This window comes from Patiria miniata, unplaced genomic scaffold (genome assembly GCF_015706575.1).
Source record: "Patiria miniata isolate m_02_andy unplaced genomic scaffold, ASM1570657v1 HiC_scaffold_23, whole genome shotgun sequence".
Lineage (NCBI taxonomy): Eukaryota > Metazoa > Echinodermata > Asteroidea > Valvatida > Asterinidae > Patiria > Patiria miniata.
Window position 1 is genome coordinate 3506735 of NW_024037062.1, and position 25676 is coordinate 3532410.

At 39.9% G+C, this 25676-nt stretch overlaps 1 protein-coding gene across 1 annotated transcript; it reads left to right on the plus strand.

Annotated features, from left to right (window-relative positions):
* Window positions 1–1699: 1699 nt before the first annotated feature.
* LOC119731396 (retinoschisin-like) lies at window positions 1700–24577 on the plus strand. Its single transcript, XM_038204567.1, has 5 exons — window positions 1700–1742; window positions 7948–8193; window positions 19142–19276; window positions 22556–22764; window positions 24078–24577. The coding sequence occupies exons 1-5, from the start codon at window positions 1700–1702 to the stop codon at window positions 24213–24215; spliced, it is 771 nt and encodes a 256-aa protein (XP_038060495.1). The 3' UTR covers window positions 24216–24577.
* The last annotated feature ends 1099 nt before the right edge of the window (window positions 24578–25676 follow it).

A 25676-nucleotide genomic window follows, 5' to 3' on the forward strand; every position in this document is an offset into this window, starting at 1 on the left:
CAACAACTCAAGAAATACAAAATGTATTATCGAGTTTTCGTCTATGTTTAACAAAAGTACAGCGTCTGTGTTGATGCTTTGTGGAGACCACTATTTATGTGGCGCGCCCTCTATTGAACGAAACTAGCTTTAGTATATGCACGTGCGCACGTCCGTCTTGGTGCGAGACCACTAGTTTTATTTAGCGCGCCCTTTCTCGAAAGAAACTTTCAGTTGTTGTTTGACGGTTTCTCACGAAATTGAATCTCCTTATGTAACACATCAAAACCGATCACTTGCCAAATTTACAACTTAATACGGCTGGGCCTGCATAGGCTCGGGTTATTGCCCAAACAACGAGTGTGTTATTTTGTCCGCGGGCGTTAACTTTGAGGAAAGTTTTACTGGTGTCCCTTATTGTAGTCCATTTGTTGTCGTGGCCCGATGAGAACGTTACGCTAATTCCTCATCTGCCTATGGATGAACCCCTGTATTAAAAGTCTCATATGCACCAACGCTAAATCCCCATACTTCAAAATGTTGTTAAAAAATACTCAGAACTCTCACACGGTATTTTAGCTGCATAGAAAGTGATGATCAACATGTCATCTGTTCATTTTCTTTAAAAGTTTTGGTGGGTTGACCATTGACTTTTTGACAAAATCTCAAGAAGAAAAATAGCAATTCTTAAAAAACGATTTAACATTTCAAAATAGCGCCAGTTTTGAGTCCAATTGCATCCAAAATGCTCAGAATTGGAAGCAAGTCCGGGCCAGAGGTTCATTACCATATATCTTCTATTCCCAAATTCTATGGCTCTCAGATATCTCTCATATAGAATATTTTGAGGGTATAACTTCTATTCATGAGCTCGGCGGATATGTTTAGGCCTTTTTACAGAAGTGCAGCCCTATGACTCTTGAAAATTTTCCACGTAAGTCGCCATATTTGTTGATGCGTTTATTAGTTGATAATTTCTTCACTCGCACACACGTTGCGAGCATGCGCATTCCTAATTATAAACGATGCTCACGGCAGTAGCACGGCGCGTGGTTTCAGACGTCGTGCTAGCGCGGAACCAGCCTATTGCAAAATGTTGATGAGCTTCAATTATTGCTGAATTCGAAATGTGTCTCTGGCAATTATCAATAAAGAGATATAAAGAGGGGCAGTACTTTTCAGCGTCTGAAACCTGAGTTGAAGTGTGTTTAAAAGTTGCCTTTGTGGAGACACTTTGCCTTATAGTAAGAGTCAGTTTTTTATGTATGTGTTCAACTATCGTCCATGTGCAAATGAGCTGTAATCATAATTTTTAAAAATAAATACTCATGCTGCGCACGTGCAGAGGTGATCCAATCAATGGCTTTAAATGGGAACTACCTACCGGTCCCCATAGTATGGGAGCGGGAACCAGCCTCGTCTTCCCATAGGTCTCCCTCACCGCAAGGCTCCTGTGCCATGAATATGCATTAGTGTTAATATTAATCGAATTAGCCAATGATCGTGCATCAATGAGCCTGCCTGAGCCCCGGCGCGGACGTTATGCTGAATCGCACTCGAACGGCCTATGATAAGTGCGTTGCATGTAACCTGGCAAAACGTGTGTTCTGGTGGTAAATTTCTACATTTTGAAACGTTTGTCACGTTGGATTTCGAACCCAGTAAAAAATCAAACCGGACTAAATTCTATCGGGAGGAAGTAACCGAGCCTGTCATCAGGATGCGGCGTCTTGCCCTGGCGGCACTTGTTGCTTGCGTCTTTGGTAAGTCGCATTTATTTTACTTCAATCTTTTTCTCTTTTTATCCCGTTATTCCAGATGATGACGTTCATCCTAACCTCAGCTAAATCGCTTGGCGTGTTGTGTTTCCTGAAGGCACTTCACTTCGGAACCAAACGAATTATTTGTATAGGAAAGGAAGGCTAGAAGTTATTAGGGTTGGGAACGAAGTTAGCATTATTTGAATACATCAAAAATCATAAATAACTATATCTGGGCAATTCTTTGGGCAGCGACACGACCCCCTCAATTCACCTTTTTAATAGTAAGCCTTGAATTTCAATTCGTTTATTACGGGCCGTTAAATTGCAATTAGATTAACCATAATGCCAGTAATAATCACTCTCCTGACCGGAACTTCGAGTTTATATCTCTGGTTCTCTTCAGAACCATTCTCTTAGTTGAGAAATTATTCCCACATGGTGTTTCCGCAAACCTTTCATTCATTAGTATCTCCACATGCATGCAAAGCCTCCAATCTTACTCATAATGTCAGTGAAAAGACTGTAACTGCGCTGAAGCTGCTTTTGGCAAAGTGCAGCACCAAGACATTATTTCTCGACGACACATTAACCTCAATAATGGTCATTCATTGAACATACGTTAACATGATGTCAAAAATTGGTGATTTGTTTGACGACTCCAATCCCATAGGCATCATGATATTACAATCTTTCCGTACTTCATTACGTTACTGACCTTTTTGGACTTTATACTTATACTTCAGTACGTTAAATATTTAGAATATTAAGTCCACAAACTGCTTATGATTTTTTTTTTTTTTTTTGCTTGAAATTAGGCCGATTCTTGAATGGCATTAAAATTAAAACAAATTGGATTTATTTGATTGAAATGCAGATTTCTTCAATTTAAATCAGATTTTTTTTTTCTTATTTCAAAATATTGATACGTCTAAAAATGTGTCTAAAACTCCCCATGCACCCTTACACCCACCACTAAGGAGTTTACAGGTTCCTATAATACCCATCATCCAAAAAACTCAATCGATAAATGCTTTTGAAAATTTTATACATTAATACTGAATACACTTTAAAGGTGCATGGCTTGATTGATACAGCTGAGATACGTTGTGTGTAGATATGAATGAAAACATGAATTATGGTACGTGCACATGGTATGCAAAAAAAATATGAGAGCAGTTCTGCATGGGCATGTTTATTTCATAAAAAATGCTTCTTATTTCATAACTGGCAGCGCTGATCCTTGTGTAACAAATAGTGTTTGATCGATGGTCCTCCATACAAAGGGGGGGGGGACATAAATCAGGCTTTGACCTTTAAAAGGTATTTTATAAATCTCATTCTACATTTTTGTGGAGAAATGTCAACAATAAGTTTATCAATTGGGACTTTAATACACTTTAAGATGGTTCAGGTAAGCGTATAAACCAGCACAGTCGATTCAGAATATGACCGTTATCAGATCAAGAAATTATTCAAGGATAAGTGTGCTGCCCTTCATATTAAAACTTCGAAGAAAAACTTTTAAAACTCACATCTTAATTTTAATCAAAAAAATGATTTGGGGTAATTATGCAAAACCCAAATGTAAGTTGAGTCGATGCTGATGAAGTAGGGATGTTTGAATTTGTTAATAACACATCTTACTCTTTCTAATTAGGTGGAATCAGTTAATTTAAATGATTAAAATGACGCTTAATCAATTTATTTTGCCAAAAATAAGATTTGTACAAAAAAGTGATTTAAATCAGTGATTTACAAATAAATAGTTTGATTTAATTTCAGCCAACCCTGGGCCTTTAACTCACCTTTTCCCCCACGAATAAAATGAAACAGCGAGCTTGATTGATTAAACTGAAAGCACAAAAGGCAGACAAAATTAAACCAAATAATATAAAATAATTGGGATAGACAAACGTCATGAACCTGTTTGAAGAAGCCTAAATACTTGTAAGGTGGATACGGTAGCCCTGTAACGACACTTCAATGTTAAACTTTTCAATATTAACGTTGAAACTTCGCAATATGAACCTTTAACTTTCGCAATATGCACGTTGTACGTTGCTTAATTTCGCAATGTGGAACTTGATCCTTGTCATTGTGAACGATCTATTCTGTTAATGTTAACGTTCGATCTTGTCAACGTACACCACGAATCATGCTTGATGTCAATGTTGCACCTTGTTTCTTTGCAATATGAACCATGTACATTCGCATTGTTAACGTTCGAACTTGCATCTTATTAATATCATTGTTGAACCATGTTCCTTCGCCATGTGAACCATGTTAATATACGATGTCCTCGCCAAGCCATATAAACCGACCACTCAATAGGATAATTGTCAATATGACGGCTGTTCAATGTCACTTAAGCCTCATATTCGGGGTCTCGCTTATCCGGTATTTGGTCACTCACTAATTATATCATTTATTTTGAGGCCGATGAGCTATTTGACTAAAAAAGAAGTGTTCATTAAATTGAACTAATCATTTTCTTGAAGATAGACTCGTCATCAATGGGAATAAAACAAAGAAATACGTCATGAAATATTCAATGATCCCGTTGGGAAGGCTCTTCATGCAATACTTAATTTCAAAACAAAATAAAGTCTGTCAAACCTTTAACATAATTTGTTATATTTTATAGCTATCGGGAACATAGGGTAAATATTTGGGGGATTTTTTCAATTTGATGATCTTTTAACCCTAAAGGGGCCGGGTTATTTTGACCATCTCTCAGCCGGGAGGGGGGCGGATTCCTCCCCCCCCCCCCAAGATCTCAGTCATCGACTGACGAAAATTTTTGAAACTCGGTACATGCATAGAACAACTCTTCATAAACGTACCCAAGAAATTTCATGACTATAGGTCAAATGGTTTTGGAATTATGGCTAATTAATTATTCATATGTAAACGAATAGTAATTCTGGTTTGTGTAACCGACGTATATGGGAAAATTCAGTTTTCACGTCGCGTAGCGCCGAATTTTTTTTCGCTGCGCAACAATTCCTTGTCTGATTTTTAATATTTTGGTGTCTAAAGATGCGCAAGGCTCGAGGCTAAAAAGTCATAACAGCTCGGGTCGCGAAAGATTTGTTTTAAAGGCTATCGCGGAAAAAGTCGAGGGGGGGGGGCGGATTCCGCCCCCGGCCCCTTTAGGGTTAAAAAAAGAAGATAAATCTAGGCCTATGGGGCCATCGCAGATATGTCCTTTGAATGGGTAAATTGAGATTAAACTTTGCAAAGTGACTTATTAATATCTAATTTATTGAATAGCATTGCTAAACACTGATACCCGAAACCGAGACTGAAAATGACGATTTATCAAAATGCGGCGGGCAGAGGCAATTATTGGTTGTGTCTCTTGTGCAGCGGACAGCTGCAAAGAAGGACGAATAATGATATCATTAGAGTTGTTTTCAATGAAAAGGCATTGTTTGTGTGATCATGCGTGTTATACGGCAATTATAATCAATGGTGAAGCCGCTAGAAAGTCTCGGGTATCGGTATAAGCTGAACAGCGCAGCGTTGTGACCAGAGTAGTCTCATCAGTAACCCCGGTATTCCGAACCGATCACTCGCATGGCGGTTTACATCATGTCCTTTCGGCCAAATATTCGTCTTTTGAAAAAGAGAGACTGACAAACACAATTCCAAAGGGAAAACTTTAGTTTCGCGCAACTGTCAGGCAGACGTGACACCAATATATCATCTTGTATAGTTTGCCGTGCAGTGCTGTGAAATATGGGCACCGTCTGCATATGCATGGTGCTAAAATGAAGGATAGTTTCAAACAAATTACAATAACTTAAAAAAACAATGTATGGAAATAAAACAATGGCTGACATTATATTGACATTTCGTTTCTTAAACTTTCTACACTTACGGTCTTAATTTCTTGAAAATATGAAGGTATCACAGACTGTTAATGCCAAGTAAACAAATTACTCCCTTTTAGGCCAAACAAAAAAAGTCTCCGGTTTCTGGTATGGAGCTTGCCCAAAAAGTGGTGCGGCGACGCCGTTTTTTCTTTTTTTTTACCAGACTTTTTTGCTTCAAATGTCGGCTGATGACTGCAAATGGTGCCCGACTAAACTTAGTACAAATAGGCCTATATGGGATTGGGAGTCCACAGAGGCCACATAAAGCTTATTCTCGACCATAACTCCATCTAAAAAATGTGCAGAAGCAGGATTCCAGTCAAACCAGTGAGTTTGGCGGTTTTGAGACATCATCTTTCATTGAAAAAAAAACCTTTTTCATTTTGCCGACGCGCATGGCTACAGTGACGCGCGCGCATACCAGAAACCGGAGACTTTTTTTTTTTTTGGCCTTAACGTGTTATTTTTTTTCGGTTTCTATCGTCGAAGAGGAAAGTATACTTTAAATAAATCACCAATTTAAATAAATCACCATGCAGTGACGGTCAGTGAGACCGTCGGGTACAGAGGTTGAGACTGGCCCGTTCTGGGACCAAAACAAATATGGATTGGTTTTGCAGGATATTCATTGCATATGGTTCTTAACCAGCTTCGACCATGGGGCCATCTGTTAATTAGCAGAGTAAGCAAAAACAAAGAAATGTGGATCCTAACGAAACTTGATTGCCTCTAAATAAAAGTAGGCCTACATTGTAAACAGGTACATTGATTGTTAATAAGTTGGTTGTACCTGATGAAAAGAGTAAATTAATATTAAATTGCGCACACTGACTTGATATAAATTATAGCATTGCTAGAAACTTTTACCCGACACCGAGACTGAATATGACATTTTATCAAAATGCGGCAGGTGGAGGCATTTAATGGTTGTGTCTCTTTTGTTGATGTTCAAATAACTATGCAGTGGCTCGTTAAAACATCCAGTCGCTCGTTTATTACCATGTTTACATTCAGCGGTACAGAGAAGGATGAATAACGATACATTAGAATCGGTATCGACTGAACATCCAGCGCGTGATTATTAAGTTGTGTAGCCTTATCGAAAATAAAACATAAATTCTTAACCAAAAAACACACGTTAGTCCATTACTGATAAAAAGATGCAAATACCTAAACCGTCGACCGACTCCAAACCGAACACTCGCTTGGCGGTGTGCAACATGTCCCTAATTCGGCCAAATCATAGTTTTCGGGTTTTGTAAATAAAAAAAAAAGAGAAAGTCTGACAACATCCCAAAGGGAAAACGTTCCTTCGCGCAACTGCCTGGCACATGTGACCAAAAATAATTGACTAATTGACCAAATGCCATGTCGTGGTCATAAAATGCACTCTTGCTGACGGTTTTCGGAACAGCGATTTTGTTCGATCGATGCGCACGCTTGTATTTTAGGGTGGCATGGGTGGCATTGGTGGCTTGTGCGTAAAGCGCTCGCCTCTCACAAGGTGACCACGGTTCAAATCCTGGCTGCGGATCGCATGTGAGTAGAGTTGTGCGTTGGTTCTCTCCTGTGCCACGAGGGTTTTTCTCCGGGCCCTCCAGTTTTCCTCCCTCCGGAAAAATCAAACACTTTCGATCTCAGGCTGTGCTCCGTGGTCATATATGGGTCGATGTGGCCGGCAGGCCTAGGCGCTTTTACGTGTCAGCGGCCCTACCACGTTGTAGCCGCGTCCTTCGCAATTCAGCGTACCAGCTGCGAGTAAGGATGATTAGCCTCCCAAATAATTATTATTATTATTATTGTTTATTTTGCATTTGTCTGTCCCCGACAATTGACCAAAATCAGCCCACAAGTTTCCCACAAAATAGAACTACCAATGAAATTTTAATTTAAAAAAAGCAAACAAAATAAATTAAAAAGGTAACTAAAATTGTTTGTACCAATTTCGAAAGATGTTTATGAAAAAGTTTGTTAATGGCGACAAAATATGTGCAGTAATGATACTGTCACGTGGTATTTATCACAAATCGCTATAAATCTAGGTAACGTCTGAAGTATGGTGTTCTATAATGTGCCATCGGCGTCGCATTTTTGGGCGTCGCATTTTTAAGCTCTGGCAAGGATCCTTTTTATAGATTTCATGCAAGACTGTCATGTAAGACGGCTAATAGTGTGCACTCGCTTGGTTTTTGTAGGGATGTTTGTTTGTTTAGTTTTTTTTGAAGGGGTGGGTTTTGCTTCTTTTTTTTTTATCTTAGCGGATACAATCGATACCGAAAACATACCGGCAATGTATTTTTTATTGCGTGAAATTTTCTTCATTTTAGTGACCCTTATGAGCGAGGTTTTAGCTGAAAGGGTCTGCTACTTCAGCCAGGAGCCTGATGCGAGACAGCCAGGCCGTCTTCGCTGGTTTATGCCGGGGAGTAAGGAAGATCGTTGCGCCTGTACCAGTACCAGACCAGGTTCCGTCTACATGCAACCACTCCATTGGTCTCATCCACCGTTCTACACGGACACTCCCATCTTTACCAACGACCCGGAGGACATTCATGATTACTTCAACTGTCATGGTGAGTATAGGCCTATTATAATAATAATACCTAAGACCTAATGACATCACGCTTTGTTTACATGAAACAAGCGCAACACAAAGGGTTTTTGTTAAGGAATATTACCACTCAGTGCTATAAAGCATTTTATATTCCTATAAGGACATCATATTCTTTGAAACTGCGTTCGGAAAACAAATCGAACGTTTGAAGAATCATGGAGATTATAACCTACGGTGTACTGTTGACAACACAATGCATCGCCTCTTCAAGGCGACGGCACGATGGCACCGTTGCATCATCAAGTCGTGCCCGTTGCGTCGTACCGTCCTTTTCATCTTGTAGATTTTCGTGCCTGAAAGTCGCTCCTTCCGTCGCCGGTCGCTTCGCATGCCGCACCGTCGTGTGTCGCGTCTGTCACCGCGTTGTGCATCGTTCGCCCTCTAAACATTTTAATGTTGCCCTTACTGTGTATAGGGAGTCCATTGAATTTTATTTTTTTTAAAGAAATCTCATACATTTTTTGTATCACTAGAAACCACATTACACAACAAAATCAATGGCGTTTGAATCATCATTATGAACATAATAAGAACAATAATAAATAATAATAATAATGTGAATTTCAAATAGCGCCGAATCCATTGAAAAGTGCTCCAAGGCGCTTTACAATCAAACAATTTATATAAATAACAGGAATGTATATTTAAAAAAAAATGTGATTTTAAATCTCAAAAATTGATGACATAACACTATATAGGTAATTAAAAAGCCTGAACCACAAATCGACACCCCCGGACAGAGCAGAAAGCAACCCCCTCCAAGCCTGACCAAATCAAACAAATTATAAAAGTAAAAAACAAACCAAAAAACAACACATGATTCCATTTTTGAGATACAACAATTTAAATGGCCAAATTTGGAGTTTCAATTCTGCAAGATTTACGTTATTTACTTTCAACATGTTTTATAAATCTAAATTTTTCAAACCTATCAAAATGTTTGATATCATAGGATCCCCATTAAACAAACAATAACTTGATTTTTGAATCAGGTTTTTACCACTGATATCAAACAAGTAACGACCCCCCCCCCCCGGACCTTCGCACTGTCCAGGCACGCGCCGAGCAAACACCGCGATGCGACCAGACAATGCCAGACGGCCCGCCGTTACGCACGGGCAAAGTATAGTTCTGATCCCGCTCCACGCAACGCAGCAACACGGAATAAAGTGTGCACGGGTTATTACTGCTGCCGCGTGCGAGACTACATATAAGTCTGGCAATGGACCAACGCTATCCGCGTACAATAACATGCGGTAGTCAGGGCGGCGGAACCGGGTGGGGGGGGGGGGGGGCTGAGGGGCACTTCCCCTCCCCCAGATTTTTCAAGTTCCCCTCTCGCGGATATAAATGTGCCCCTCGAGATGAAAACAAAACTGCCCCTTAACACACACATGAAAGCATATTATCGCGCTACAAACCAAATTGTTTCCTCTCTTGTAATGAAAAACTGCCCCTCAAAAACACAAGTGCCCCTCGCATTAACAAGATTGTGCACCTTCTCGAGATGGAAAACTACCCCTCAAAAGCACAATTTTAGTAGTGCCACGCTCAAAAATTAAAATTGTGCCCCTCTCATGGAAAACTGGCCTTTAGAACATAATGGTGCTCCTCCTCACGCGAATAAAATGGTCACTGAGCTGGCATCAAAAGAAACAGTGCCCCTCTTGCGATAAAAAAAAATGGTCTCTCCACTTAACTAGTCAAATTCATGGGCGGACCCAGAGAGGTTACTGCCGGGGCGGAGGGTGTACGGTGTGCCAAGGCCAAAAGGCTAATCAAGGTGTGAGGGGCACCGGGCCATGCCTCCCCCACCAAAATAAACCGAACCCCATTTCTATTTTTTGTGACGTCACAAACAAAGATAGCCACTACGTACAGCACCATCATTTCCTAAAATAAAATTGGTTAAAGGGGTCATAAATTGCCTCAGATCGCACCACAGAGCATCTAGAAACCATTTTTTCCGGGGCCCTTAAGCGGGCCCCGACCCCCAAGCCGTGAACTTGTTGACCCACATTAAGGGACCAATTTTTTCCCCCTCCCCTTCAAAACAAAAAGTGTGTTCTGGATCCGCCATTGTGGAGGCCGAAGGGCTCTCACTTTTAAACCGACGGAAGGTGCCCCTTTTTCTGGATAAGTGCCCCTTTTTGGATAAGTGCCCCCCCCCCTCCAGTTCGAAAAGCGTTCCGCCGCCCCTGGCGGTAGTAGATGATCAGTCTGGTTGCCGCTACACAATTAGTATCGCGACCGTTTTTACTAAATTTTCTCGTTTCGCCTCTGTACCCGGCCTTTAAAATGCTTTGCGGAAAGGTGCGGAAAGCTTCTAATCATTTCTTTTTGTACCACTGTTTTAATAAAAGTCTGAACTTTCTGGATACGTGTGTACTAGTCTTTACCATTTTTATTAAAAAAAGTTCTTACAAAAATAATTACGATTTATCAAATAGATTTTAGTTTTATGGGTTTAAATCGAAGTGGCGGCGCACACGGTAATGTTTGGCGCAATCGGTCGATATGGAAAGCGCAAGTTGAGTATTCTGGGGGGGGGGGTTATCCAAATGACTGCACACTTTTTAATTAATGGTTTTAGAAATAGCTATCAGTATTCCTCTTGGTATATCAGAATACTTGCATTTTTAGAGCCATATTGATACTTATTAGCACGGTTTGAAATGTTTGCGTGGTTACAGTTACTCGGCCCAATTCCAATAAACTCCCTACTGAGTGTTTCGTCTTAACTCCTCCTGGGGCAAACTACGTGCCTGATGTAGACTTGACTTCAGTCGGACTTTCTATAAGTCGATATCCAAAACAACCGCTGCTAGTGACCCTCTGCATGAAGCACAAACGCCACATTAACCCGCGTGCCACTTCAGTGCCGTTGTCACGGTCTCACTTCTCCGGCGTGCTAAAGCTTCTCCCATGGAGCTATCAAACACAGCTCCATGCTTCTCCGAAAGGGAAACTATTTCGCTTCAACACGCATGTACAAAATTGCGGTGTAGTGTATATTTTCGTTAACTTTATTAATGTGTGCTGAGTTATTCGGGGTTGTGCACGTAAGATCTTAGGATGTTTGCATATACCGTTCGAATCCAGAATTTTCGTGGCGCGCACAACTCCCAATAACCAAAAAGACTTGAAATGCACATTTATTGTAAGCCGTGGTTGCAAAAATAAAGACAAAATGGACCAAGAACGAGAAGGAACTAGACGAAGGAGTTCGTTCTTAATCATTCCTCCATGAACACACCCGTGCAGGGCATCCTAGCTCCATGAACACACCCCTTCCAAAATGTGTAGGCCTATCCTTGTGGAGACATTTCTTTGTTCCCGTGTAGTAAAGTTACACACACACACACACCCACACACATAGACTTGTTTCACATACCTAGTGTGGACTTTCCTTTCTTTTCGTGTAGTTAAGGAACACCAGTGGAAAAACTCATTTTTCTCAAACTGTGAAAACTCTTGCAACCCAATTTTTTTTCAATGATTCCCTTTAGTGTTTCTCTTCATTATGCTACAGATAAACCTAACCCAAAAATGCCTCTAAACCTGTTTTCCAGAAATGGGGAAACACTGTGTGGACGTGGGCAAGTCCACACTTCGTCGCTGCTACCTACATTATGTGGACGTCTTTTGTTCGGAAGTCCACACTGCGTATGTAAGACAAGCTCACACCCACAAACACCACACATTCTGGAATTTGTATTCCTGTGGAGACATTTCTTTGTGCTGGAATTTACTACCTTACGGAGACATGAACACAATAGGGAACAAAAGATTGTATACGTCTCCAGAAGAACATTTCTATAGATGAATACGTCTCCACAAGAATTTCACGAAATAGATATATGGATTTTACTCAAAAACTAGGAATTTCCAACGTAGGTTGATCTGTCGCAAATGGAAGAGTTTTAGAAAAGGGATATTTAGTCCAAATTTCAGCCCAGGAAATTAATTCTGGTTAAAATAAGAGCATTTTGAAACTTCAATTTCAAACTCGAAAACTTTACTACACGAGAACACACCCACACACACACACACCCACCCATGCATGACGCTGGGATCAGAATGCTAATGACTTGACCCACAGGAAGTGTTACATAACACATTCTTGAGTGTCCATCAATGTGTTGTTATTAATGGGCTTTGTAGACTTCAGAATATACATTGTACATCCCGAGGAAAAGTAAGCACAGCGGACACATGAGCATGAATCGTGCTCAGGTAACTTGCACTGTAACGTGCTCAATTATCAGCCGAATCCACCCGGAGAAGCTAGCACGCTGAAAAAGTGAGACCGTGACACCGTATAACAATTAATGCGCGGACATTCTGCAAAGCATGCCTGCAATGATCGACAGTCAAGAAAATGTGCATAATGATTGTTGGTTTACTTAAGAAGGAATACATATGCACGATCAAATGAACAGAACTTCTCAAAATACAACGGTGTATGTATATATTACGCCTATCGTCCGGTTTGATGACGTCAATTAAGCATTAGGACGCCTACCGTAAATAAATGGTGTCATCATTCTAGAACTTCGTCAAGTGGTTGTTTAAGGAATCATTTTGTTACGATTTAGCAACTAGTTAAAAAAAAACACTATTCGTTTACTTGCTGCTAGAGGGCGCCCTTCAAGTAGTGATGTCATCACGCCATTGTTTGTGTTTGGCATCCCACTCTAAACAGTTATACATAATTTGCATGATTGTAGTAAAATGTTTTCGTATTCAAGTTATATTCATTTCTCATTGCACTTTTCGGTAACACAGGAAGTAAAGATCGAGCGTCATATGCTCCGGAGTCAAAAATATTGCCCAGGGCAATATTTACCACTCCGCATAAAAAAATGAACATAGTAGGGCCTACTTCAGTCAGTGCAAACTGAAAGTTAATGTCCAAACTAATTTTTCAACTTTTCACCTGAAATCGCTTGTAATTTGACCCTGATGACGTCACAAAATTCGTCACATTTTCGGACCAGGGTTCATGTTCAAACCAGGTTACCTCCTCGTCCATTCACCCGTTATTTGGAAGCAATAAGTTTTCTTATGATTTTGAGGTTTCTGTCTGTATTTTGAATTCAACTAACTTTAACTTTCCGGTAACTCCGGAAGGAAAGGTCAAGCATGTTAATGAAGGTATGGCCTATCAGATTTGCAAAGTGTAGGTTTTCCCGGCCAATTTCCGATTTTTTTCTGATCATTTTCATTATCAGCCATTCAATTTCGCGTGATGTTTAACACATATCTGATCAAATTGGGGTTTCTTTTTCATTGTTTGGGCATTCAATTTCAATTTGTTGGCACTCAAGATTTTTCTCCAAAAGTTCGTTTTCGTTTTGGGGCGTTCTATTTCGTTTTGGTGCGTTCAAATTTTTGGTTGACAATTTGAACAGAAAACCTCTAGCTGAACAGAGTCTTTCTGAATTGACATCACAGCAACGGCGTCCTCAGTAGTCCGGAAAGCATGGAAACGTTTAACTGTTTAAACAAGTGCACTTTGCAATAAGAGTATAACCAAAAAGGGATGTCAAATAGTTATCATGCATTTAAGAGGAGTCGAAATTTGCAGAAAATGTGTTCCTCAGATAAATTCATTGCATGCACTCTTTCAGAAAGAGAGGTGTGCATCTATGACGTCGGATGTAATTTACGCAGAGATAATTCAGAATTTTATAGGAATACGGTCATACAGAAAGATGCTTGATAAAATGTACAATATTGCCCATTAATATAAATGAATGTCCGATCAACCCTTACTGCCTGTTCAGATGAAACTGAATGAACAAGACGATATTTAGAATGTTAGGATAGTGAAATTGAAGGATTCTTTTTGATGAGGATATGCGTAATTTTTCAATTTTAATCTAAATTGAATGAACCAGGCGTTACATTGGATACAAAATTGGTGAAATAGCCGGGAAAACCTATATTAACATGATTGTTTATTATTTTGTCCATGAGTTAAAAAATGACGATTTGGTAATTTGATACCCGATGACGTCATGAAGATGTACCCTCTTTATCAGGGTTGATTTTCGTTCCATGTTTCAAGTTCCTGCTGGGAACAGGTTGAAGAAAAGTCGCTGAGAATGACGGTCCGGGGAAAAGAAAGAAAAGCTCGTACGATTCTAAAACGATGGCCGGGTTGTGGCAGATTCTCCAAATATAAATATAAGCTGCCGTACTCAAGGATAATTAATTTCACTAAAAGCGTGATCACTGAAGCCTTTCTGTATTTTATGTTATGTCATTTATAATTCATTAACCACCGGAATACACATAAAGGAACGCAGTCATCAAGTGCTTGCTTTCTGCTTCATTGCTTGCCAGTATTGTTGATAGGTTATTAAATATGAATTTAAAATTTCCTCCATCGTGGATTTTTTAATGATGATTTTGCACTTAAATGCAAGCCAGTAGAATCGGACTTACAAGAGACTGACTGAGACCTCATAGTGTGTAAATTCATGTACATCTTCCTGATCCGAAAGTCACAGGGAGCAATGATACTGGGAAGAAGTAAAAATATTCAAACGATATGAGACAGGGAGGTACTGATAAAGGGGATGATTCAGTCGTTGGTTAATGAGTATGAAGACAAACATTGGTTCAATGCCTTTTAAAGTATGAAGAAGTCAGCCAAGAATAGGCCCACCTTTTCAATATAGGTTTTCCCAGAGAAATTCCGATTTGTTCTAATCAGTTTCATTATCAGCCATTAAATTTCGCGTGAGTTTTGCACATGTGGTCAAATTGGCAGTAAGCCATCGAGCAACCCTTTCCCACAAATGTTTTCAATTAGCAGATTTTGGATGACTAATTTGAAAGAAAAAACCCTAAACTAAACAGTGTCTTCCTGAAATGACATCACAGTAACAGTGCGCTCATACGTAGTCCAGAAAAAGCATGGACACTTTTAAATGTTTAAAGAAGTGCACTTTTGCAATAAGATTAACCAAAAAATGTTGTCAAATGTGTATTTTTTTTACATTTCACAAAGAGTTAAACAAAAAGAATTCCTGAGAAAAATTCATTGCACATACCCTTTAATTGAGAAAGAAAGGCTTCTTCGGAATGAAGACATTGAATATGAGTAACGCTAAGGAATACGGACACGTATGTAGTCTTAAAAGATGTTTGACAAAATGTGAAATATGTTTGCCCATTAATGAAAACGAATGCCCGATCAACCCCTAAATGCTGCGTTAGACAAAATTAAATGAACAACGCGAACTTTTAATATGAACGCATCTTTGATGGGGACGATAATGAATTGAATAATTCTTTTTGATTGTGAAATGCCGATCTGCGTGATCTTTCAATGTCAATCTAAATCGAATGAGCTAGGCGTTAAAATGAGTAAAAACGTGGTGAAATTGGCCGGGAAAACCTATTATAAGACAAATATCACTGTCGATTCAAATTAAAATTAACAAATTGGTCCACGGTTGTCACTATTTTTATTATAGGCTTTCCCGGCTATTTCAAAACGTTCTTCATTCGAATTCACTGTTTCTAATATTCAAATTCGTCCATCAACATCCATTTAGTGCACTTCCAATGTTTAATTGTGTCTTTGTCAGACAATTTCAAATTCAGTTCATACAAGCAAATTCAAACCATGATTACACGTTTTCGTCCGGGAGAATTCTATCTCGTCTCATCTACGCCAAACCTTTCAAATACGTCTTATTGATTTATATAAGACGAATTCGATCTCTGAATGCTACCATTCGGAAACAGTTTAGACGAATTTAATCTGTAATGTCGAATATTCTCGACCCGGTGACTAAAGAGGGTGACAAAACTTTGTAATTAAATGGTAAATGACTAATTTAAGTGGTTTTCTTTAAGCATTTGATTTTTTTTCTCGGACGAAATTGAATTTTAGAGTTGTTGAATTTGAATGGAAATGTTTTTAAATAGCCGGGAAAACCTATAGTATCTTAAAACGTAACATTGCCAATGCCTTTCTGGTAATATTGTTCCTCTCATCAATTTGATCATAAAGTAAGCCTCGTTCATTTATGATGCAGTTACTCCGGGAAAATACAAAAAAGAGGCACAACCATTAATTGCTAGTTTTCTGCCTCGTCTTTTCGCCCAAATGTCAATTAGGCATCGATAAAAATAAATAAATTAAGTCAAATTATCCATGACATTTCAATTGTGTAGTTCACTGAAAAGCAGAGCCAAAATAAAAAAAACTGAAAGCGGATTACTCCATGAACTTATGTTTTTTCATCACAGAGTTTTGGCAACCCCTCGGGGTAACCCATCGGATACGCACCAATGGCGGCGATTTCTAGTCAGGATTTGGAAGGCACAGCTGCGTCGACAGACGAATCTCCGGGGGGGGGGGAAGGAAGGGGAGATTGTCATGCAGGCATATTAATGGTTCGAGCTTAGTGGTAGCCCGCTAGCCAAATGCGAGTAAATACACCGGCGGGCTAGTCAAAGCACTTGTTACATTACAGTGTAATAATACGTTGGTCTTGTTAATGACTTATACTTTTATAAGGAGATATTTCAAGGGGGAATTAACTTAAATTATGTGGTATAGTTTAATGTTTGTAATGTAAAGTTGAATGTATTTTAAAGAGGTTGTGGAATGCGCGAAGACATTTCCGTCATTCTTCGGGTATATGTAGCCTAAGGTGAGATAAAATAAAAACGACTATTGTTTCTGTCATAAAATGAGTACAAAAGGTACTTTTGAGAGCTGATCTTCAAGTCCTGTCATGCCTGTTCCGACCCGAAAGTGTGCTTTGTGTAAAAGTCGTCGTTGCGGGCAGCAAACAAAACACAGTAAATCGTGACGTTATAAACAGGACTCCCGATGCAAAGTAGCATAAACGAGTCCTGTTTATTACGTCACGATTTACTGTGTTTTGTTTGCTGCCCGCAACGACGACTTTTACACAAATTGCACGTTCGGGTCGAAACAGGACCTGAAAAATAGCTCTCAAAAGTACCCTTTGTACTCATTTCATGACAGAAACAATAGTCGTTTTTATTTCATCACACCTTAGGCTACATATACCCAAACAATGACGGAAATGTTTTCGAGCATTCCACAACCTATTTTGAGCACAAAAACCACGACACCTTCTATTGTATACCACTGTATATAAATGGCAATCAACCAAATCAATCAATCAATCAATCAATCAGAACTATTAAAAGTCCCCCTGGCGAGTCAAAATTATTGAAATAAGGCATGCAACATTTTCGTGTATCCGCGGATTTTAGCGTTTTTAATGGGAATTGCGGCCTAAAATCCCCGAAAATGTCATGTTTTGGATTGATTAATACTTATCCTATTTCAAAGGTCTGGTTGAAAGGAAACTATAGGTTTTCCCGGCGAATTTCCGCATTTTTCTAATCAGTTTCAATATCAGCCATTCAATTTCGCGTGAGTTTTGCACATGTGGTCCAATTAGGGTTTCTTTTTCATTTGGGTTTCATTCAATTTCATTTTTAGGCAGCCAAGATTTTGCTGTGAATGTTCGTTTTCGTTTTCGGGCAGCCTATTTCGTTTTGGTGCTTTCAAGACTTAACTCGTAGCAGTCTGAAATTTAGTCTTTGCAATATTTTTACGGTTGACGCATTCAAATTAGCGAACATCTGTGCGCTTATAACGTATTACCATGCTTTTCGTTTCTTATTCGTTTATGGGCAATCGCTTTCATTGTTTGATCATTTAAATTAGTAAGATTTTTTAATCGATATTTTTTCCTTTTTTTCTCCGAGGTTCATTCCCCCCTCAAAGTATCTCGTTTTACTATCTTAATCAACTGCTTATTTTCTCGGTTAAACGATTTATTATCTTGTTTAAACGATTAATTATCTCGTTTAAACAACTTGTTTATCTCGTTTAAACGACGGATTTTATCTGGTTTAAACGACTTTTTTATCTGGTTTAAACGACTTTATCTTATAAATTAATAATTTGTCTCTCGTTCAAACGAGCCTAGGCGCACTATTAAAGTGAAATTCGCGCTACTAAGGTGTTCCCCATCTGCCCTCTCGCATCTCGCATCTGGTGTGGATGACCTGACCTTTGTGTCGCAAGTTGTAATATGCACATTTTGAACAATTATCATCTCGACTCATGCAAACGCAATTGGCATTTAGGAAGGAGACGAGGCAGGCATGAGTTTACAATCAAGTAAAAGCTTTATGTGGCCTCTCTGGGCTCCCTTACGTTTTGTACTAAATAAATGTAGTCGGGCACCATATGCAGACGTTGTTGTAATTTTGTAATTGTGCGTCTGGCAGCCAGACTGAGGGAGTTGTGGTCATGTATCTGGAACATGTAAACGCGTTTTAATTAGCGCAATTAACCAGCATAATAACCAACGTGGCAGCTCATGCACGATGTCGATATCGCTGTAGTGTGTGGTCCTACGTTACCGTTTTCTCTGACTTTTGTCTTGACTATCCAAATTTCGTGTATTTTTAGTATTTTGGACATGTCCGGGATGTTTTTCTTTATCTGTCGACATAGCTTCCTGAACTAAAACAATCACACCACAAATATGATATGAGAGATCAAACTAAAGAAAATAGTATAGACAAGAATACATAATTTTGAAGTTAATCGTGTGCTACTTCATTCAATTTTGTTCTGCGATCATGAATGCACGCGCCATCAGTAGTACCGATCGATAGTAGCGCAGCAGCGACATGCAAATGGGGGGGAGGGACTCAAATGCGTCCCTGTAACGGCGGGCAAGATAGAGGGCTCCCTTTCATAATTTTAATTGACATTGGAAGCACTCTGGGTTGCGGAAAAAGACCCATTACTATTTTCTTTTTCTTTTTTATTGAAATGGGATTCGGTACAAAACCTGTTCTCGAAACAATCGCACATTTTTCCTCAGGTGACTCTTCGTGCTCTGTGGAGGGACCTCTCGGGATGGAAGATGGTCGCATCCCGGATGAACGCATCACAGCTTCGTCTTTTTGGCAGAACCGCGCTGATCATGCCCCACCCAGGGCCAGGCTTAATATTCAAGGTAAACATTTGTATTTCAGACTAACCACGTTATACTTCGTACAGCCATTTAAAAGACAATACAGTTGTTTAACCCTAAAGGGGCCGGGGCGAAATCCGCCCCCCCCCTCAACTTTTTCCGCGATAGCCTTGAAAAAAGAATGTCGCGACCCGAGCTGTTCGTCTGACTTTTTAGCTACGAGCCTTGCCCATCTTTTGATACCAAAAACATTTTTAAAAAATTCCGACGCAAACTGAATTTCCCCATAAACGTAGTGTACACAGAGCATTCGTGCATATGAATAATTAATTAGCCATAATTCCAAAATCCTTTGACCTATAGTCATGAAATTTCTTGGGTATGTTCATGGTAAGTGCATGTACTGAGTTTCAAAATTTTTCGTCACTCGATGGCCGACATCTTAGGGGGCTGAGAGATGGTCCAAATAACCTGGCCCTTTTAGGGTTAAAGGGATATTATACGGCTTGAAATTCACGAAATTATTATGTTGTTAGGGATGTTTCTTTTTACTATTTCAAATGTCTGGTTGAAAGGAAACTAACCTAATGTCTTACCGTTCCTGAGAAAAGACGGATTAACAGTTGTTTACATCGCACGCGGTGGACTTTGTGGCATACATATACGCATTTCCCGACGTTTTCATTCAATGTACAGTTCAAGTCGTGTGTGTCACAATACACAAAGTACTAACACAAATGTTGTTTCTCGCACGTCCGCATTATCAATACACTGTGTCATGCCAGATTCACAACTAGCACTAAACAGCTCTATTTTTGAGACTCACTATTTTGACACCCAAAATTAGTTGTCGCATGGTTCACGCAAGAATCACACAAAAATAACCAGTTTTAAATGATGGTTGTGTAAACGTTTATGTCTTACCATTAAATGCTCTTTCCATTTAATATAATTTCATTAAAATGCATTTTGTAGCCCAATTGGGCGCATTCGCAATGTCCCTTCAGTTGCACAATTTACTGCTCGATTTGTGGTTGATTCGTAGTAACCTAATCCATTACGACTGTGCACTAAAAAAACGTGCGGACGTCAATAGTCGGACGATATCGGCAAAATGTCATCAGGAAGTTATATGGGTTAAGGGTCCCTGCTGCGCATTGTGATGCGTGCAGCTATCGTACGCGTAACCAGCAATGCGACCGACCACCAAGGCGGCCCCGAAGAGCCGACAATACGTTGGGCGTCGCTGCAGGGGGGTGGGGTGTCACAACCCCCATTAGACATTTTTGTCGGTGAAATCATGGTGCTGTCGGCAAAAAAGTGAAGAATAGAGAAAGAAGTAACAGAAAGAGAGAAGAAGAAAATATTGAGAGTGTAAATAATAGACACCGTTGCTCAAAACCCTGCGAAGCTAACATCCGGTTCTGAATTCCTTGGCAAAAAAAATTGTACACTGTGTCAAGACTGTCATGTCGGCACGAGCTGCCGCGCGAGCTCGCTTCATATATGGCGGTTGACAGCTACGGCTAAGTGATGACTCAAAACCATGGATCAAGCTAAAGCTAAAGAAGGCAAAACTCGAAAGAGTGTCGAGCTTCAGTTTGATGTAATGTTTGTGATGTAATACATCAACTTTGATGACCCCCCCCCCCCATCTCCCTAAACACGAGCCAGTACATTAAAAAAGTCAGGGGAAAGTGGCCAGGAAATGCTTCAGATTGCACCACAGAGCACACAATCCAGAACTTTTAGGTGGGCCCCGGACCCCACGCCTTCAGGGCTTCGCGCTCTCCGCTCGCATATAACAGAAATTCACTTTAGGATTTAAGGTATATTCCATCATTTGTAATTTGTGCATTTTGTTCGTTTGAAGCCACAAAAGTGCTCAAAATCAGCTGTATATTTCGAGAAAAAACAGCATTTTAGGATCTCGATTTCAAATCAAAAGTTGCTGAATCATGTTTTGAATTGGCCTGAATTCAGCGTCCGGCAAGACACGTTTTCACTGAGCCGATTGCAGCTACGCGAAGTCGCGCACTGATCCGACGAATTATAGCAACGGCGTGCGCGTGTGCATCGTGTCAACGCTTGCGCGCGCTTCGCTGAATATAAAAACGAACTACTACGGAAATTTCTAACGGTGCTTCTTAAAACGCACCGTTGGAAAGGCATTCCTTCGTTGATTTCTTCAAAATGACAGCTTGCCAGAAAGAATAATTTCACAGGGAGTTTAGTCCCCTTGCTATCTTTCAACCAAGTATGTTTTTTCAACAATAATTAAGTCAGTCACTTTTTGGATAGCTGCAAATGATGGACTATAGCTTTAAAGACCCCCCCCCCCCCCGGCTGGGATCAGGGAACGGGCCTGCACAAGGTATGCTTACGTGGGCGTGTACACGCCAGCAGCGTATCGAGCTTTTGATTTCGGGGGGGGGGGGCAACTGCACATCAGCGCCGAAATGTAGACACGTTTTTTGTCTTCGGACACTTGCCCTCCGTAAAATCAAAAAGCGGGGGAGGGGGGGGGGGGGTGTCTGGTTTCCATCTTCCAAATGGGGGCACTCTTCAACACTGACCATTATTATGCATACTACATATCAAATGAAGATTTTCACGGCTCATTTTAATGGTTGTTGAATGGGTTTTCTTTAGGCCAAAAAAAGGTCTCCGGTTTCTGGTATGGAACTTGCCCAAAAAGTGGTGCGGCGATATTATGGGAGACCAGAGAGGGCACATAAAGCTTATTCTCGATCATAACCCCATCTAAAAACACGCTAAAATTGTGCAGCAGCAGGATTCATGTCAAACCAGTGAGTTTGGCGGTTTTGAGACATCATCTTTCATTGAAAAAAAAAAACTTTTTCATTTTGCCGACGCGCATTGCTACGGCGACGCGCGCGCATACCAGAAACAGGAGACTTTTTTTTTGGCCTTAGTGGGATTGATGTCAGAGGAACTCTATAAACATAACTGAAAATTAATTCCATTCAGAGTAATCAACATAATAAACCATTATAATACAGATGTGGGGGAATTAGAAATGGATTTAATTAAGGGGTCTTTTGGGGCGGAAATTATCAATTATTTTGTGTGACGGTCCGTCGGCAAATTTCATGATGACACCCCCCCTTTCAAAATGGTCTAGCGACGCCCGTGGACGATACGCTAGTGAACTTAGTCGTCTAGCGTTGGGTCAGACAAAGATTATTGGCAAAGATCATTGTTAAACATACCTCGAAGTCCAAATTTGAGCCAGATTCCTGCAATATGGCTAAATCGTTGAATGCAGTAAGAAATCTTAGGTTTTTTGTTGTTGTACAGGATACGCTGCAGCATGGTGTAACGAAGAAACCACTGATAACATCAGTCCATGGATACAGGTTGACTTCGTTGACACAGTCACCATCACTGGTCTGATCACCCAGGGGCGTGGAGATAACGACCAAAGGGTGACGGAGTACCAAGTGACGTACAGCGATGACGGTCAGTCCTGGCATCACGTGACTGATGCAGACGGCACAACAATGAAGGTATATAGTCAGGTTGCATACGGTTGGAATCGTGAACGACTGGTCCCAAGCACCAAACTCAGCAGATAGATTCTTATAGCCCTAGTGAAGATATTTAGAAGGGGTGCTCACCCGAAATTCTTTTGGGAAGAGTGCCTAATTTGCATATTAAAGCGTTAATGAGTGCAACTTTAGAGTATAATAGTAGCCATTTTGGATCGTTACTATGTCCTCATATTATTATCCAGTCAGTCTTAAATGCTTTAGCAAATGTTATTGAAGTAAGGATGTGTAAGTGAAATCCCCAAAATATACTTTTCAAAAAATTTAAAAAAAATACTTTTCAAAAAATTAAAAGTGGGAAAACTATATTACACTGTAGGGATTAACGATTTATGCAAATTAGGCACCCTTCCTTTCTTAATTTTTTACTCTAGGGCTTTAACAATCTATCTGCCAAATTTGGTGGTTTGAACCAGTCGGTCACGATCTTGTCCAAAATTGGGTCTAAGCTTTCTGACTAATAGAAATGTTTAAAGGTATCAAAATGTCAAAAGTTGTTTTGCTGACTATGTTACGACATAATCAATAGCGTATCCAGCTCATGATGCGCGTGTGTGTGTGTGGGGGGGGGGGGGGGGAATCGCACATCCACGGCGAAATGTAGACATGGGTTTTTTTCTTCCGACACTTGGCCTCCGTAAAATCAAAAAGTGGTGGGGGAGGACCATCTTCCAAATGAGGGCGCTCTTCAAAACCTTTATTATGCATACTGGAAAATATGTGCCGATTTTCTCAGCGCCTTGTAATGCCTTTTTTTTAGCTGGTTTTCTTTTTTGGGGTTGATGTCAGAACTCTCTAAACATTTACGGAAATACTTACTGAGCAAAATATTTTTCAAAAAATCCTTGGGGGGGGGGCACGGTGCCCCTGCCCCCCCCCCCCCCCCCCCCCCCCCCTGCCCATGGGCGTCGCGAGGGGGGGGCAAGGGGGGGCACTTGCCCCCCCCTGGAAAAGCAAAAAAAAAAAAAAAAAAAAAAAAGGAAGGAAAAAAAGAAAAGAAAAGAAAAAAAAAGAGACGCGAAGACAAAGTGGTGTAAATTTAATGAGTTGGGGGGGGGGGCAAAATGTCCCTGCCCCCCTCTAAAACTGATAAATCGAGAATGTGTTGAGAAATACAAGCATTTTTTGGCAAAATTTTTTTTTGCCCCCCTCTAGAAAACATCCTGGCGACGCCCATGGGCTGCCCCCCCCCCCTCTGGATATGCCACTGGACATAATGAATCCATTCGAATGTCTACAACCTGAACACACCATTCTTCTTTTTTGAACAGTTCCCCGGTAACAAGGACAGGAACACCCTGGTAACTACTCGCCTGCCGTTTGCTTTGCGCACCAGAATCCTGCGCATTCACCCCACTGCGTGGAACCTATATTGCAGCATGAGGTTTGAAGTGATTGGCTGCTATTAGTCAGACTCATTACATTGCCGACGAGTGAGTGAAATGATTTCAACGTCAAAAGGTAGCTCTGTCGTAGAACAAAACAAAAATATTCATGCTTGTAAATACCGGCTCTACTCAAAATTATTTGGTAGTTTGGATGAAATTTGATGAATATTATTAGCTTTTTTTCCTTAAAATTTGTGAATCTATATTTCTGATGCTCTTAAAATGCATACTGGTGAAATCGTTAGTCAAGGTGTACGTGTTGATAATTAGCTGATTGGTAAGACTTTTATAGAGTGAAAACAAACCCTGGGAGTACACTTTAAAAAAGAAAGGCAAATCTCCAGGGAAATCTGGACAGTCGTACAGCAAGGTTGCTTTTTCCTGTGTACTTAAAGGACTTAAAATAATTTTAGAACATGACAACGAATAAGAGACATTTTATGTACGAATTTAAGAAAGAAATATGCTCGTTATAAAAAATGAAGAATTATTATGTGTTAGTTGCTAGAAGGTACGGTGTGTCTAATAATAATAATAATAATATATATAGGTTTTCCCGGCGAATTTCCGAATTTTTCTAACCAGTTTCATTATCAGACATTCAATTTCACGTGAGTTTTGCACATGTGGTCAAATTGGGGTTGCTTTTTCATTTTGGGTTCAATGTCATTTTTAGGCAGCCAAGATTTTGCTCTGAATGTTCGTGTTCGTTTTTGGGCATGCTATTTCGTTTTGGTGCATTCAACACTTAATTTTTAGCAACTTTAAATTAAGTCTTTGCAACCTTTTGACGGTTGACGCATTCAAATAAGCGAACATCTGTGCGCTTATAACATATAACCGTGCTTTTCGTTTCTTATTCGTTTATGGGCAATCGCTTTCATCGTATGGTCATTCAAATTACTAAGATGTTTTAATCGATATGTTTTCTTATTTTCCTCCAAGGTTCATTCCCCCCCCCCAAAAAAAAAAAAAAATCTTGATGACTGTAAAATTTACAATGTTACAAATTAACTGATATGAGGGAAACAAGATGTAACAAAAATAATTAATTGAAGTGACTAAGATAATTTATTTTTCACTGTTGATCTTGTCTACTTGTTTAAACGTTTGATCAAGGGGTATCTTTACGTTGGCACTTTTTTGACGTGCAAGACATCGGGACACGTGTGTTTGGCAACCATCGGGAACACTTCTCTTGCGTTATTTATGTTTTCTAGCGTATGTCTGACCGAACACTTACCGTATTCAAAGGGCCCATGCAAAAAATAGTTTTCAACGCAAACCTTGAAAATACATCTTTGTGTAACATTTAACCTTAATCGCAAGGCATCTACGGATTAAAGACATCAAATATGATTTACGCTAAGGAATACGGACACGTATGAAGTCTTAAAAGATGTTTGACAAAATGTGAAATATGTGTGCCCATTAATGAACATGAATGCCCGATCAACCCTTGCTGCTGGTTATGACGAAATT

Bases quoted from the DNA above. Each gene is read 5' to 3' on its own strand.
- LOC119731396 (XM_038204567.1), top strand. From the start codon at position 1,700: ATGCGGCGTCTTGCCCTGGCGGCACTTGTTGCTTGCGTCTTTG. The intron at 8,194-19,141 runs GTGAGTATAGGC...ATTTTTCCTCAG, and splicing joins TGATTACTTCAACTGTCATG to GTGACTCTTCGTGCTCTGTG. The intron at 22,765-24,077 runs GTATATAGTCAG...TTTTTTGAACAG, and splicing joins CAGACGGCACAACAATGAAG to TTCCCCGGTAACAAGGACAG.